The sequence below is a fragment of the Cynocephalus volans genome, chromosome 14, assembly GCF_027409185.1.
Source record: "Cynocephalus volans isolate mCynVol1 chromosome 14, mCynVol1.pri, whole genome shotgun sequence".
In the NCBI taxonomy this organism is placed as follows: Eukaryota; Metazoa; Chordata; class Mammalia; order Dermoptera; family Cynocephalidae; genus Cynocephalus; species Cynocephalus volans.
In genome coordinates this window covers 94,390,424-94,405,057 of record NC_084473.1, presented here as the reverse complement: position 1 = coordinate 94,405,057, position 14,634 = coordinate 94,390,424, and the positions used below count along the sequence as shown (strand labels likewise).

Sequence of the window (14,634 nt, the reverse complement as noted above, 5' to 3'; positions counted from 1 at the left end):
TACACTGAGTGAGCTAGTTCAGTATCCCAATTCACAACCAGTGAAAGTTTTAAAAAAACTGGATGGTTGCTTCATGCCAGGGGCTATCTGTGTTCCACCTACCGCCAGTGATGGAGCTCTTATTACCAGAAAGTGGTGGGCGACCCAGCTCCAAACCCCATTTCATTGCTTGAGTTCTTGGTCTGCTCCTGGTACTTACCATTGCAGGCTGGCTAGGGAAGAAGACTCTGAGACAGGGTTTAGCAGGTAGGATACTTATTAATCAGTGTCCTTGAGAATAATACCCATGGATTCGTGCCTCAGGAAGGAAGTGGGAGGGGCAAAGGGAGAAACCCCTGTACTGCAGGTGCAGCGACGGTCTCAGTGGGGCTCACAGGCAGCTCAGAGCTAAACTGGCCTTTCAGCTCTGTCCAGTATTGGTCTGAGCCAGCCAGGCCTTTTGACATCACTTCGATCAGTCACTGAATGTAAGCTGTCCCAGAAAGGCAATGACTTTGGGTGAGGTGGCTCTCTGAAGGGGCTGAAAGCCAAAAGCCACCAGCCAATAGAACTCTCAGCAGCCAGTCCCTCACTGAAGGGGATCTGGGCCATCAATCAAAGGTACCCACCTCAGATAAATACATCGTATTAGTAAATGATAAACCTGTGCCACTGAGGACACTGAGATTTGGGGGCTGCTTGTTATCACAGCATCATGTACCCCATCCTGACTGATACACCCAACCTCATATGGAAAGAAGGGAAAAGATCTTTCAAGTCTCAAGAACATAAAGAGGAACCAGTCCAGAAACACAAGCCTTTTCTTGTTTAAACGTGTGTATTCAGTGGTCACTCTGAGGGCACACAGGTGAGTGAGTAGGCAGACAATGATTTAATACCTCCACACCTTTGGTTAGTTTTCACCAAATTCACTGGCTCAGGCCCCTATCTGCTGACCTCATCACTGGGGCTGGAGGGAGGCCCAGCAGACATGGGCCACAGAGCCCGGGGGGCAGCTTTCTGGGTGAAAAGCCAAGGGTTAAATTTGAATTAAATAAAAAATTCAGTTTCCCAGCCACATCTTCAGTACTCAACAGCCACATGTGGCTAGTGGCTACCGTACTGGATAGCACAAATACGGAACCTTTCCATCATCATCCAAAATTTTACCAGACAGTGCTGAAGGACTTTAAGATTAGCCACTGCATGAGAAATCTGCCCGAATCTTACAGCTCATGTATAAAAGAATTCAACATAACTTTTCCCACAATTGACAACAATCGTAATAATTTAATATTACCAATAATAACTTGTGAAAACTTCTAGATGATAATTTTTTTCAATAACTATGCTAGAGAAAGAACTTAAATATCATTCTCTCTTTAGAAATTAATACAAAATTATCATAGGAAGAGATGATCAAAGAATATGCAGGTTAAAAAATGAAGGAAAAAGTATCATAAGGTGTCATGAAGTTAATAAAAACAGTTTTCAGGATTTTGTGATGTGTGCTATGCTGAGTTTAAAAAATTTTAATTTACCCCTTTAAAAATTCTAAATAAATATGCACTTTAATAGCTAACTCTATATCTGCAATTTTTACTTCCTTTTCTTAAGAAGCACTCTCCCCCTACCCCCACCCCCAAAACAAAAAACTATGCCAGCTTCAGTTCCTATTAAATCTGATCTGTCTTGGATAGAACTGATCTTAAAAAGTAATTACGGTTTTTAAGGTAAAGCCACTGACAACCTTTCTCTTTATTTTTCTACTGATGAAGTAAGTTGAAATAGTTCCACATCTGTACTGGGTTGAATAGTGTTCCTCCAAAAGTCATGTCCAACCAGAACCTGTGAACATGACCTTATTTGGTTTTTTTGGTTTTTTAAAAGCTTATTAATATTATTTTTTTACATTCTAAGATGTTGCAGAGCAGCTAACAGGGGAGGGGAGACGGGAACGGGGAAGGAAATAGGGCGGGGGAAGACGAAAGGAGGGGCGAGTGGTTGAGGCTCGTGGCACCCCCCTCACTCCTGCAGGGGGGACAAGGGGCTTCCAGTGGTGGCTCGGTTGTTGCTGGGCTGGATGCAGATCCTTATTTAGAAAGAGGGTCTCTGAAGATATAATCAAGTTAAAATGAGGTCATCCTGGATCAGGGTGGACACTAAACCCAATAACTGGTGTCCTTATATCAGAAGAGGGACATCTGCACACACAGATACACAGAGGGAAAAAGGCCACATGACGACAGAGACAGAGATTGATGTCACACAGCCACAAGCTGAGGAATGCCACGGATTGTTGGCAACCACCAGAAGCCAGAAGAGGCAAGGAAAGATTCTTCCCAGAGCCTTCAGAGGAAGATGCCCCGCCGACACATGGGTTTTGGACTTCTAATCCTTAGAACTGTGAGAGAATAAATTTCTATTGTTTTAAGCCATTGAGTCTGTGGTAATTTATTAGAGCAGCCCTAGGAAACAAATACAACATCCTACACACTGACTTTATCTAATTTCTAGTCATTCTACCCTATTACTTGGGTGTAATTATTTATTTTTATTAAGGAACATTTACAGCACTGTGAGTTTTATTTACTACGAATATCACATATTAGATATACAATTCCAATTCATTAAAATGAACAGTACAAGAACACAGGAAGTAAATACTGCAACATTTAAGTTTGGCCTCAACTTAAACCACAAGAAATGCCAAATATTCTTATCACATCTTTAACCCTGACTTAAACTTAGAAAACAAAAGACCAGATGGACAGTCTATAGTACATGAATGTGACAACACTTTGCCTGTCTCTAAACAAGTAAAAGCACAATTTTTAAGTTTATCTATATTGACCTTTTTGTTCAAATCTGCTCTTCTAATGACATGGAAAAAATACACATCAAGTTCTTAATTGGTAAAATCATTTCACAACCATAAAATTAAGATGCTAATGACACCACACCACCCTCTACTAGCATGAAAGAACAGTGTATGGATAGAGTACATAGCTTTCCAACCTGCCTCTTAACAGCTGTTGCCAGAGCTCAGTGGAAAACCATGTGGGGGTAAGCAGTACAAAAGATAAGTCGGCCGCTGACCAAACTGTCCACAGTGCAGAACTTGACAAAACTATTAAAGTTAAAACGGCATGGTAAATAACAAAGGCCCCAATGCACTTTTTAAAAATGATCTCTGAAAAGCAAAAGGTTAGAGATATTCATGTTGTAAACTCCATTTTTGCCTTCAAAGGCCACATCTGCCAATCCAGCCTCATGACAGCAAACTTCCTCAGTGTTCTCGGTTATTCCTCAGGTCCAGTCTTTCTACCTGGGCGGCTGCTATAGGTATGGGGAGCCTTAGGCTGCTCTCCTGGCCCTGGCCCTGCTCTGCCTGAGAGCACGGTCCTTTGCTGCAGGATTGCAGACAGGTGGTTCTGTGCTGAGCTTCTGCACACACGAAGGGTGCTGCAGGCCCAGGCTTCACCCTCCGCAGAGAAAAACATACTCATTTGAAGAGTACAAGCTCTTCCAGAAGCTGTAGCCAGAAATACTAGAGTGAGCTTGTATTAATCATGCTTTTTTGTATTTTATGGTGTTTTGACATCTTGGTAGCCTCGCTGACTAGGGAGAGACTGCCCCTCTCACGGCTGGCCAATTCTCAGAGCAAAGGGCTCTCCTGGGAGCCCTTCCATATGCAAACTAAACTGTCCAGAGCCCACACTCTGAACCTCCTCCTCTATCTGGCTCTTACAACCCAGGAGGCAATCTGCTTTGCCCTAGTCACCCTCTGACATTATTCAATCTGGCCAGTCCTAAGCTGTTTCCCTGCCCTGTAGCCCCTGCCACGGAAGCCACAGTGAAGATGCTTGCCAGGGCTTTCCCCTAACAGGTACAAAACTATGCTATCTACCTCAAATGAATCACTGTGCTGTATATTCATGTATTGAAACAATACACTGTACCCCATAAAAACATACAAGCAAACGTTAAAATTAAAGAAAACTTTGACCAAATTAAAATTCATAAGCACTCTTGTTAGCACCCTCAGAGACTCCGTCACTAAGGAAACTAGCAACCTCCACTCATAAGTTGCCCAAGGGCTTTGGATGCAAGAAATTTGCAGTCCTGTTCTACACACCATTAAAACATCAAATGACTGGGCACCTACTGGGCTCTCTGGAAACAGAGGCTCTCACAGACCCTGAGCCCGTGAGTCTCCATACCCAGCAGCCCATTAAGCTTGGGGCCATGGAAACAAGCTCAGCACGGCTACAGAGTCCTCCTTAACATGGGATGGAGCTAAACCTAGGCCCTCTAGCATATTCCACCTGCAGGATGGTAGCCTCTCCTGTCTTCAGTACCTGGATAGGTGCCACGATGCTGGAAGAGATCACCCTCTCCCAGGCCCCTTGACTTCCTTGGGTCTAACTGAGCAAACAGCAACAGGAATTCACAGGCAGTGTGGATGGCACTGCCAACCACCCTCACAACGACAGAGCTCCGTGGAACACTACTGCTCTCCATCCCTTAGCCAATAAAACCAAGATGGGACCCCAAACCAACACATTTGGCCAAACTCAAGCAGTCATCTTACATCAGATAACCCGGTCAGAAAATGGTCCCATCTGAACATTTATTAAAAAGCACTGGGCCATTGCCTATGAGTTTGTTCACTGCGGGGTAAATCTCTTGCCTCACAGATACACAAGATATAAATCAAAATCGCACACGTCGCCACATAAGCTGAGCCCACAGTACAAGGCCTCCCTGGGACACCTCTTGTTCCCTTCAGAGTTGCAGACGTTACATATTTCCCTTCTCAGAATACACAACACTGGGCTCTTGGGAAAGATGTTCACTAGAACTGTCACATCTCTGATGGTCCCAGATCACTAGTTTAATTCAGAGTTCAATCTCTCTTAATTCAGGGCCCCTTGACTGACTCACGCCTCACCCAAACTTTAAAAAACATTCCCATGGCCCTTTCCAATATTTAAACAGGGATATGTCTTTCCTTCATGTATATAAAAACTCATTATATATTAGAGGTTTTCATAATTTCTCCCTTCTCTGTATAAATTTTGGATCTTGCCCCCATCCCATAAGAGCTGGAGCCCAGAGAGAGGGCACATACTCTCCTGGACCCCATAGGCCAGGCAGCGGCTCCTCTGATATGGGGGCCCATTTGAACCTAAACTTCCTCCAGAAAAAGCAAAAACCCTGTCAAGTGCAGCTGCGCACATTCCGGTGTCCACTGATCTTATTACTACCGGTCTGGGGGCTTTCATTGATTTGCAATCTGGAAGCCCAAAGCCTCCAAGAAAGCCACTGTTTTAACCAAACATGGCAAATGCTGAGACCCACTTCAACACACTGGGTATCCACTTCAAAAGGACATCACAGACCACACTGCCCCTGCCCGGAAGCCCATGACTAAGTACAGCATCATCCCAGCCATTTAGGAGAATGAACGGAAAAATACCTAACAGAGTGCACTGCACTTCAAAAGGAAAAATGACTCCCCCGCACTATTACCCTTTTCCACGTCTATTCTCATATAACTAAAGCATCAGTGTTGGAACACTTTCAGTAAAATTAAAGTTGGAATGCCCTGACTTTGAATAAGACATTACATTATTTTCTGAGAAATCCTCAGAAATGACACCTCCTGGAAGAAAAGGGGTGGGAAGGGGCGGGGGAGGAGGAAGTCACGGTTCTGCTTCAGCTAAATTTGTGCAAACTGGAGTCTGGGTTTCTTTCTTTTTTAAAATTTGTGAGAGGAGGCTTCCTTCATAACATGACGGTGGGATGTTACTACCTTGGTTCGACCTCCTGATACGTAAGGTCATCTAAGTGCTCAGCAAGTGGCAGCCTATGTCTACTCCGCGCCACGTGGAGGTGTGACGCTCAGCACAGAGAGCATGGAGTGATCGTACTTAACTCCCTCTGGTGTCAGAAAACAAAAACTGGCCTTGCGCTCATCTGCATCATTAGTGCTGTGCAGGCCCTACGGAAAGAGGCAAACGTAATCAGGAAGAAATAACTCCATGGTTCTGATTCCAGGAACCATGCAAGTTATGACATTTAAAGAGTGAAAAAGACAAAGCAACAGCCTCCAGCACTCTGAGTACAGCAGCATAAATTCTGGAAGGCTCCTGAGAAATTATGATCACATCATGGTCACGCAGACACCTCCATATGTAAAGAGCAATTATAACTGTTCGGATACAGTATTGAAGCACAAAAAATTTTTCTGAAAGACCGAGGATGGTCACTGCACAGCAAATTTCATGAATCACTTCTAGTAAAGGTCTTCTGGCATATTAGAAGCTGTTCTGTTTTCTTTTAAATCATCATATTAGGTTATAATGCCTAAGAAAGTTGACTACTATTGTTAATATACGAATTAATAAAATCTCTTAGAAACCACTTGGCAAAACTGCCTTTAAACCATGTTCAAGATTTCAAGACCAGATTTGAGATTCACAATAAGTGAGGCACTTGAAACATTTGACTGGAAAATACTCTCAAATTTTCTCTTTATAATTAAGCTACACAGGTATAGGATTTTCTAACTGCCATGATGAAACTAAGTTTTGACTCCTACAATTAAAAAAATTAATAGTATGGTTGTAAAGTCTTTCTAAAAAAATGTTTGATGGTTTGATAAACCATCAGCATTTTGTATTATGAAATGTATTTTTTACAACTCAAATGTCACATACTGTGAGTGAATAAAGCAAAGCTTGCTGTTGTGATTTGGACTTTGGTGCCTGTTGTCCCTCAGTTAAGAACACCCATCTCACAGATGAAAGAGCCATCTGTGCACCAGCTTGTTAGGCCAGTGAGAACATTTGAGTACCCAGGTTTAAATGGTTATTCCAACCAATATTACCAACGTGCATTAGAGGTCAGAAGTTATACCTATTCTTCTTTAACAGATAACACCTGGTCTGATCACTGTAAAACTGTTTTAAAAAAACAAAGATAATGTCAGGTTGATGTTGGAGAAAAAACACTGAATATTTACTTCCCATAGCACCCTCCCCCTCCTTGTATTCTTTGGTATATTTCCCCGGAATGGACACATTATCATTGCACGGCAGCTTTTCAATGTCTTCATATATTAGCGGACGGATAGTCAGCTGAAATTTACTGATGGGCCTAATTTCTAATGCAAATCCTGGCAGAAAAGATGACTATTTCCCAAATGCTTAGTATCCATTAGAGCAATGAGTCAAGATTATGCTTTCAACAAGTTCTTTGCACTTGTTTGGTTGTGTTTGACATCCCAATGCATACATGGTTTTAACTCACTTTGGCTCACTGTTTACTAAGTGTGTATAAATATACATATCCTCAAATAAACTACATTATCCTCAGATTTTTCTATTTCCAGGGTACACCTTGTATTTTGACAATCATTGGATTACAACATGCAATTCACAACACCTGGTACTACAACATGATACTAAATACAGTTCTACCTGGTAGCTACTACTTCTTGGGTAAGGACTAATTTTGGCTCCTGCACTGGACGATGGTTTGATTCCTCTATTTCACAGACAACTTCACAGCGACACACAAAGCCTAAGTGCATTTTCAGTCAGTCTGTGCCCTGAGAAATCTGCTTCCAGATAAGAACATGGTTTCCCCTACTGCCTCACTGCTGAAGCACGTTGCTTCCATCTGGCAGAGCAAGACACTGCCTGGGAAGGCAGCACGTCTTTCTTGTGAAACCTAAACCACACGTAAACCATCTGTGGTATCCTGTGCTGTCAGTGAACTGTGCTCCCAACGCATCTGTTTAGAAGAGATTATCTTAGGTTGTTTTCCAACCATGGGCTCCATTCAAACTTCAGGCTAACCTGTACAGAGTCAGATTTCACTGGGCACAGACTTTTAGTTTTGGGGTGGGAGGCAATGTTTGGCAAGTGTTCCATTTTGTAAACTTATCCACAAGCATTTTACAAAGCACAATGGAGGGGATGACTACTCATCCATGTTTGGCATTCACAAAAACACAAGGGCTTCCAGAAATGGTGACAGAGAGAGAAAATCAATTCTTTCTCTCCCTGTTATTAAGCAGCTCTTGCCGACTATTCATCTTACGTGTGATGATGACTAATATCCGGCGGATGGCAAGGAGACGCTCCTTGAGCAAGGTCATGCCGAGTATGGCCAGCTGCGCCTTGCGTTCCAGTGGCAACACTGCCAGGATCCACCAGGACCAGGCAGGACCACTCGGATTACTCTGCGAAGGAAATGAAAGGAAACAAGACTGATGCCTAAGATACAAGCCTGTTCCCCAAGGCAGTCTCATGCTTAACCAACGAGCATGCGAGCAAGAATTAAGTGCCACCTTCTCTTCTAGGGCTACTTCAGAATCCTTTCAGCCCTCAAAATATATAGTTTACTTTTATGTTACACACTGAAAGGTGCGGGGAACTCACAAAGGAAACAGCTTGCAAAGAGAAGCCCCTTGCATGGAGGAAAGTCTATGAATCAGTTCCTTCTGTCCTCTCGAGTCTCCAGCTAAGAGTATACCCAAGTCAGAAGAGAGGACCATAACTTTTACCTCCACTTTCCAATGTTCTGTTACTGTTTTTTAAGTTTTGAGAATGCTATACAAAACATAATATTATAATATTCTAAAGGCTAAAAGTATGTGAACAAGTTTGGGTGTCACAATAAAATAAATCTTACAATAAAGCCAATGTGGCAAATGTGTAGATGTATAAAACATATGTATGTGTACGTGTTACTACATGTGGGCGTTATCATGAGTTATATACTTAAGAAGAATTATGCTACTGATAGCCTTTAAATCAAACAGGCACTTCTGGATTGAACTCTAAGCAAAAGCTGATCATAAACTTGTTCTCGAAACTCCCTGTACTGGAACTAAGACATCCAGGGCTTCTTGCTTCCAGGGTCTTAGATTTTTTCCTCCATTCCCACTCCAAAGGAAAATAGAAACCCAGCTGGTAACTAGGGAGGGTGGAGTCTGGAGTTGTCTTAGCTCAGGGTGGGGTGGATTTTACTGGAGGAATAGAAGTAAAACTGCAGCCAAAACCCACAGAGGGCAGCCCAAGCCACTGAGAAAGATACAAATCCACCCTTCAGAGAGGAGGAGGTACGGATGTCAGAGAGAAAATAACCTGCTATATGGATTGACATTCTCCTTCACCCCCATCTTATAGGGTGAAAAAAATCCAGGTAGCATGCTTAATGGAAAGGACCTCGGCAAAAAGTATTCCCTACATACTATCCAAAAATCTCTGTGACACACTGAAAAACAGTCCCCAAAGATGTCTATGCTCTAATTCCTAAAGACTGTCAATACGGTACCTTCCATGGCCAAAGGGACTTCGCAGGTGTGATTAAGTTAGGACCTTGCAATAGGGAGATTATCCTGGTAGGCCCAATGCATCACACGGGTCCCTTCTGGACTACGGTCAGAGGGAGATGTGATCATGGAAGAATGGTCAGAGAGATGCAGTGTTGCTGGCTTTGAAGATGGAGGAAGGGACTCATGAGCCTAGGAACGCCACAGCAAGGAAACAGATTCTCCCCTGGAACCTCCAGAAAGAAATGCACCTGCCATCACTTTGATCATAGCCCAGTGTGATCTGCTAGACTTCTGACCTACTGAACTGTACAATAATAAAGTGGTGTTGCTTTAAGCCACTACAGTGTGGTAATTCATTACAGCAGTAATAGAAAGCTAATGCACCTACCAATTAAGAGATTAACTTGGGTTAACCAGCAAAAATCCCTAGGGAAAAGAATAATTCATACCTTAACACGAGTTAGTCTAATCACCTTGCTTTCTGAATCTGGGTTATGTATGGGACAGTGTAGAAACAGGGCTTGTAAGAAAATGGAGGATGAGGAAGGACTTAGAGGCAAAGGCATTTCAAGCACTGTCATAATTTGGAAAAGACAGAACTCAGGCAGAGGTGAAAGATAGCAGCCCTCAAGAAGAAGGGAAAAAAAGTAAAAAAGGATGGGAAAAGATACAAAAACCATTTCATCATACCCTTAACCTGCTGACAGTTGGTCCTACTACCCTGCTTTCTCAAAGACAGGCGTGTACCCATGGGCAGGTGGAAGAAGTTTACACTCCCAGTTACGATTCTAAACCATCCAGCCTGGCTCTCTCCCTCACATGCGCAGGACAGGAGTCACCTGACCTTAGACGTGCTTCACAAACCTGAAGCCTATTCACTGCTTAAAGAACCAGCTTCCCCAAAAGCACTCGTAGGGAGCACTAGAGCCCGTGAAGACTGGACAGCAGGGTACCACGAAGGACAGGGAAGTAATGCTTCTAATTTAACAAGAGTTATGGGGTTTTCTCCTCATTTATTCAATATCTGTTTATTTGGTGCGAGGCAATGCTATGTACAGAACACAGTCCTTGTGCCAATACAAGGAAATTGCTCTTTAACTCATGTGATATCAGCAAGGGAAGCAGAGGTACAAAAGCTGATAGCCAGGCAGAATGAATGGATTTCTGAGAGAAAAGAAATGATCTTTATGTATGTTGGTCAGAAAGCACTTACTATTTTGCTCCAGAAGGCACGTACTACCATACTGGGTGCTTCTCTGAGCTGTTAATAAATGACTGGTTTATCAGCAGTCATAAAGGAGTAATATAGTGCTGTACTGCCAAATTTTCCATCAGAATGATGTGTCTTAGCACATAATGGCAGGAAGTAATAGCAATATAAAAGAAAAAAGGAAAATGTACCTGAGGCTCAGATTCCCTGTCTGGCATTATCCCAAAATGACTCAGAATTTGTTCTTTCATGTGATCCTGGAGAGAAGCAAACCAGGAAACAGACTGTTGATAAACGGAATCATGAAGCGTGGCAAGTTCTTCAGACTCTGGACCTTCCACCTGACCGAGGAAAAAGGGACAAGCACTTTAACCATTCACGGTCACACACGGAACACAGGCAGTGATCTCTGCCACATCTGTTAAGTGGATTCACGGCATTTTTTACTTCTATAATTCATTACTGTTTCATAAAAATGATATATGTGCAATACAGAAATCTACACTTATTTTTTTACGCAGTTGAGATCTATCAATCACATCCTAATTTTTCTCTTAACACTATAATATAAGCACATATCCTAGGTTATTATGAATAATTTTCAATGGCTGTATGCAATTATGTATCTGAGATATGCCATAATTTACTTAGCCATTCACAGAAAATATATTTACAGTATTCCAATTTCTTTATTTTTAAAAATAACACAGTAATATATTTATGCAGAAGTTTTTTTTTTTCCATTTTATTTTTCTTTTTGGCAAGGGAGGGAGGCATTATTTCCTAGGAATAAGGATCAGGATAGTTTGCTAGAAGCAGAATTACCAAGTCAAAGAGTCTGACACTGTTAAAATTGTATTCCTATCACCAAACTATATTCCAAAAGACATGTAGGAAGAACATGGCATTCATTACATCAGCCTTACACTGATGGGCTCCAGCGCACGGTCGGCACACACTTTAGATTTCCCACACTCGGCTTCTGGTACCCATCTCCCTGTCAAGTCAGCCACTAACTATGTCTCCATCCTACTTAGGAACACCTGTTAAAGTAGGAAGGACACTAGACTGGGAATCAGGGGACCCAGGTTTGTTATGGCTTCATCACTAACTCGCATGTGTAAATTTTAGCCAGGCTCATGGCCTCATTGGACAGTTTCCTCATCTGTAAAATGGGAATAAACCATTAAGGCCCTTCCTGGTTATAAGATTCCTATATCTGTGAAAACTAAGATTTCACAGATATAGGAATTATATTGTAACGCATATAACTATCCTCAATTTCATTTACACAAATCAAATATTCATATGTGGTAGAGGATTTTTTAAAAAGCCTAAAATTATTTCATGCTGTGACTGTTTAGGCCCCCATTTAAAAATATATACAATACACCATTAGCTGTCATCCACAACAATAGTCCATAAACTCTCTCATCAGATTTGTTATCAATCCTGCAGAGGGACCCTGAGAACTGTCACATTCAGCCACAGTCTAAACGCCACTCTCTGGTGCTGGCCTTGGAGTCTGGCTCCCTGCCCTGCTCCTCTGCACTGCGTGGCTCTGTGCACACAGGGCCTGAGAGGACCAGAAACAGCAGCTGGAGGGGGACAGAGCCAGCGTTCGGAGTGTGACTCCACTCACATGAATACATGTCCCTGTCCCCAAAGTGACTTCTAGTGTGATGTGGAATGGCCACTACTCTCGCTTCCACATTTCCAAATGTCAGCCAAAGAAATACAAGAGGAACAGAATAATTCCAAGGATTTCCTCCCTCTAAATATTTTTTGTTGCAGTATAATTTACATACCAAAAATGCATAATCTCAATGGTTTAGCTCAGACTTCTGTCAATTGCACACACCAGTCTAACCACCACCCTAAACATTTCCATCACCTAGAAAGATTCTCAACCCCCTTTCCAGTCAATCACAAGGCCCACCCTACACCACGTTTCTGACTTCCATCACCATAGACCAGATGTGCCTGCTCCTGGAAGTATACAAGTGGAGTCACACAGTGTGTATTCTTCATGTGCCTAGCCCCCCTCACTCCCATAACGTCTATGAGATGCTTCCATGCTGCTTCGGGCATCCGTCGTTCATTCTTTTTTGCTGCTGACTAGCATCCCATCGTATGAATGTATTACAATCCATTCACCTGATCAGCATCTGGGCTGCTTCTAGTTTTGGGCCATTAATGGGTAAGACTGTTATGGACATCCTTGCACACATGTTTTTGAGAGTCTCTTCAAAACATCTTGTTACTTTGTCAAATGATGTGTCCTGATATTTACATCAGACACATAGATAATTTTTAAGGGGTAGAGATTCAAGCCTTTTATATTTAGCTTTGGAAAGTATTTTTAAGCACTATTGTATATTATGTCTCATTCTCAACAGATACTAATATCTAGAACTGGCACTGACTAATGCTCGTGACTGCTCACCACTATGCTTTTGTAATGAAATTTTATTGAAAACCAGTCATGCCCATTCATTTGCATATTGCCTGTGGCTGCTTTTGTACTACAAGAGCAGAGCTAAGTAGGGGCAACGGAGACCATACGGCCTGCAAAGTCTAAATTATTATCTGACCCTTAAAGTTTGCCAGCCCCTGGACTAGACTATCAAAACCATGAAACACAAATCCACTTTGCAATGTACAGGTTTACATATTCCCTCAGGGCAGTAAGGCTATTTTTTTTTAGGAGTAGAAGATTTCTCTACCAGCTCCAACTCAGGTAAAAAATCCACGGAGGGAATAAATAAGTGCTGAGTGAAGGAGGAAATGAACAATATTGTCAATAAAATCTGACCATGTTTCTGCACAATGCAGACAGAATCAAGGTGACCGACGTCCATAAAACACACAGGAAAGTAAGCCTTACCTTTTCATCTTCCAGGTATTCAATGTCCGCCGTGTTATAGCCATCTCTGTGGCGGTGGCTTAGCACTCTGAACCGACTGATGCCAATCGCGTCCACCACTGAACTTCCATCAGGAAAAGTTCTCACGTCCTTAATCTCCAGCATGCAGCCATATTCTGAAATCCTGGAAGGTCGGTTTGGAGAAATGACCATGATTTTTAAAATGCAGGAGGTCTTTATTTTTCCCTAGGTGAAAGTTTGGGTTTTTATTTTAGTGCGTGCGTGTGCGTGCGTGTGCGTGTGTGCACGTGCCCGCGAGCGCGCATATTACTATTAGCATATTCATTATTACAAATCGTAATTTTTCTTTATGCCTCTTACCTGACCCATCACTCCCCACCCTCTCCCTCCCTTCCCCCCATGTCTAGTATCCTTAGGTTTGTCCTCTTCTAAAAGTTCAACATATAATTATGGTTCTTTCTTTCCTCCCTTCCTTCCTTTCCTTCTTTCTTAGCACCCAGTTACAAGTGAGAACATGTGGCATTTCTCTTTCTGTACCTGGCTTATCTCACTTAAGATAATTTTCTCCAGGCTCATCCATGTTGCTGCACATGGCAGAATTTCATTATTTGTTATGGCTGAGTAGTATTTCACTGTGTATATGTACCACATTTTCCTTATCCAGTTGTCCATTGGTGGACATTTAGGTTGGTTACATATTTTGGCTATTGTAAACAGAGCTGAGATGAACACAGGAGCGCAGGAAACCCTTTGACATGATGACTTCCATTCCTTTGGATATATACACAGTAGTGGGATGCTGGATCATAAGGTAGGTCTATCTGTAGTTGTTTGAGAAATCTCCATAACTGTTTTCCATGTTGGTTGTGCTAGTTTACAATCCAACCAACAGTGTAGAAGAGTTCCCCTTTGCCTGCATCCTCACCAGCATTTGTGATTCTCGGTCTTTTTAATACTGGCAAGTCTAACTGGGGTGAGATGATATCTCAATGTGGTTTTGATTTGCATTTCCCTGAAGATAGTGATGCTGAGCATTTTTTTATGTACCTGGTTGGCCATTTGTATGTCTTCCTTTGAAAAATGTCTGTTCATCTCCTTTGCCCATTTTTAAATTGTATTATTTGTTTTTTTACTGTATAGTTGTTTGAGTTCCTTATATAGTCTTAATATTAATCCCTTGTTGGATGTACAGTTTGCAAATATTTT

At 42.2% G+C, this 14,634-nt stretch overlaps 1 protein-coding gene across 3 annotated transcripts in view; it reads right to left on the bottom strand.

Annotated features, from left to right (window-relative positions):
• Positions 1-1,644: 1,644 nt before the first annotated feature.
• The window catches only part of LONRF2 (LON peptidase N-terminal domain and ring finger 2), a 42,230-nt gene continuing 29,240 nt past the window's right edge, over positions 1,645-14,634 (bottom strand). For 2 of the 3 annotated variants that reach the window (XR_010021662.1, XR_010021663.1), the window contains 4 exons: positions 13,429-13,591; positions 10,733-10,882; positions 4,180-8,233; positions 1,645-4,143 (listed from right to left, as the gene is read on the bottom strand). Coding sequence is in view for 1 of the 3 variants with exons in the window: in XM_063078311.1 (XP_062934381.1) it covers positions 8,039-8,233; positions 10,733-10,882; positions 13,429-13,591 (508 nt within the window). In the remaining 2 variants the exon portion in view is untranslated. Of the gene's footprint in view, positions 8,234-10,732; positions 10,883-13,428; positions 13,592-14,634 lie in introns of all 3 variants that reach the window. The other variant, XM_063078311.1, reaches the window with a different exon arrangement.